The sequence below is a fragment of the Phaethon lepturus genome, unplaced genomic scaffold (assembly GCF_000687285.1).
Source record: "Phaethon lepturus isolate BGI_N335 unplaced genomic scaffold, ASM68728v1 scaffold34528, whole genome shotgun sequence".
Taxonomy (NCBI): Eukaryota; Metazoa; Chordata; class Aves; order Phaethontiformes; family Phaethontidae; genus Phaethon; species Phaethon lepturus.
In genome coordinates, this window is record NW_010560323.1 from 434 (window position 1) to 2354 (window position 1921).

Here is a 1921-nt window from a genome sequence, read left to right on the forward strand (position 1 = left end):
CCCATGGCGTGGGGGCAGGGATCACCCGTCGCCGGGGACCGTTGGCAGTGAGTGGACGGCGAGCGTGGCCGTTGTCACCCTGTCCCTGAGGGAACTGGGGGTGTTCAGAGGGATCCAGCTCCCGCCAGACCTGGCACCGGGCACGATCCCGGCTCTGACCAGTGTGCTCAGGTGGCCAAGAAGGCCGATAGCTTCCTGGCTTGCGTCAGGACTAGCGTGGCCAGTGGGACGAGGAACAGGATCGGTTCCCCCGTGTACTCAGCCCCCCCCCGAATACTGTGTTCAGTTTTGGGCTACAAAAAAAGACGTTTTGGTGCTGCAATGTGTCCAGAGAAGAGCGACGAAGTTGGTGAAGGGGCTGAGGGAACCATGGAGGGGGCTCAGGGGAGACCTCCTCGTTCTCCACAGCTGCCTGGTAGCGAGTTGGGGGTCCGGCTTTCATCTCAAGCGATGGGATGAGAGGAAACGGCCTCAGGTTGCGCCTGGGGAGGGTTAAATTGGATATCAGAGCAATTTCTTCAATGAAATCATTGACAAGCGTTGGAACAGGCTCCACAGCGGTGGAGTCGTCATCCCTGGAGGGATTTAACAGGCGTGGGGCAGACGGACGGCGTTTGGTGTGGACTTGGCCGCGTGAACGGTTGGACTCGATGATCTTAAGGGTCGTCTTCCGCTTAAATGCTGCTATGATTCATTATGATTTTACAATTGTTTTGGGCTACGATGAATTTTAACAAGTTGAAATGCTGGATTGTGCACCCGGGACAGAGTAACGCTGGTCACAAAGATAAACTGGGAGAGGAGCAGCTGGGGAGCAGCCCTGCAGGAAGGGATCTGGAGGTGCTGGTCGGCAGCTGAGAGGGTACATGGCACCCTGGGGGGCATCAAACGCAGGAGAAGCGGCCGGTGAAGAGAGGGGCTTGTCGTGCTGTGGGCCCCATGATACTAAAGAGGATGTTTAAGGTGCTTAAATGTAGAAAAGAGAAACAAAGCTGGTGACAAGGCTGGAAGGGATGTTCTGTGAGGAGCGACTGAGGACTTTGGGCTGGTCTAGTTTGGAGAGAAGGAGGCTGAGGCGCTTCCTGAGGACCTGGAGAGGGAGATGCTGAGCTCTTCTCCTGGGATCCAGGGGCAGGACGCCTGGGAAGGGTTCAGAGCTGCGGCAGGGGAGGTTCACACTGGCTACGAGGAAGCATTTGTTTACCGAGGGGGTGGCCAGACACTGGAAGAGGCTTCCTGGAGAGGCGGTCGATGCCCCAGGCCTGCCGGGGTGCGAGAGGTGTTGGGATAATTCCCTTAACAACAGGCTTTGGCGTTTGGTCAGCCCGGGAGTGGTCGGGCAGTTGGATTTGATGAGCCTTGTAGGTCACTTCAGCCTGAAATCGTTTATTTTGCTATTTCTTTCCTTCCCTGGGCGGACGCAGAAGGCAGCTGCATCCTGCGCAGCTGCAACACGCGTGGTCTGGCCAGGGCTGTGGCAGCTCCTCCACGAGCGCTGATGCAGCATATGCTGTTACCAGCCCTGCCTGCACCTTGCCTGCGCCCTGACACCGGGCAAATTATCTCTTAGATCCCGTACGGGAAGAAATACGACAAGTCGTGGTTGCTGAGCTCCATCCAGAACCTCTGCAGCGTCCCCTTCACTCCCGTTGAGGTGAGCAGGGCCCAAGCGCTTGGGTTTTGTTTCGCTTCCCGTTTCGGGGAGGTCGGGGCAGGGGAGCATGCGCCTGCCAGGAGGTCGGTTCTGCTCCAGCTCTGCGGGAGCTGCCCCCCAGACCCCAACTTTTGCTTTTTTCAGTTCCACTACGACCACAACCGGGCCCAGTTCTACGTGGAAGATGCCACCACCGCCAGCGCCCTCAAACAAGTTTCCCGCAAGATCACCGACAGGGACAACTACAAGGTCTGCGGCTCCTCCGGC

General features: G+C 57.9%; 1 protein-coding gene across 1 annotated transcript in view; it reads left to right on the plus strand.

The window, feature by feature from the left end:
• NXF1 (nuclear RNA export factor 1) overlaps positions 1-1921 on the plus strand; it is a gene marked incomplete at both ends in the record, with an annotated part of 3311 nt that overhangs the window by 430 nt on the left and 960 nt on the right. The window contains 2 exons of the mRNA XM_010293640.1: positions 1569-1654; positions 1799-1903. Of these exons, the coding sequence (XP_010291942.1) occupies positions 1569-1654; positions 1799-1903 (191 nt within the window). The remainder of the gene's footprint in view (positions 1-1568; positions 1655-1798; positions 1904-1921) is intronic.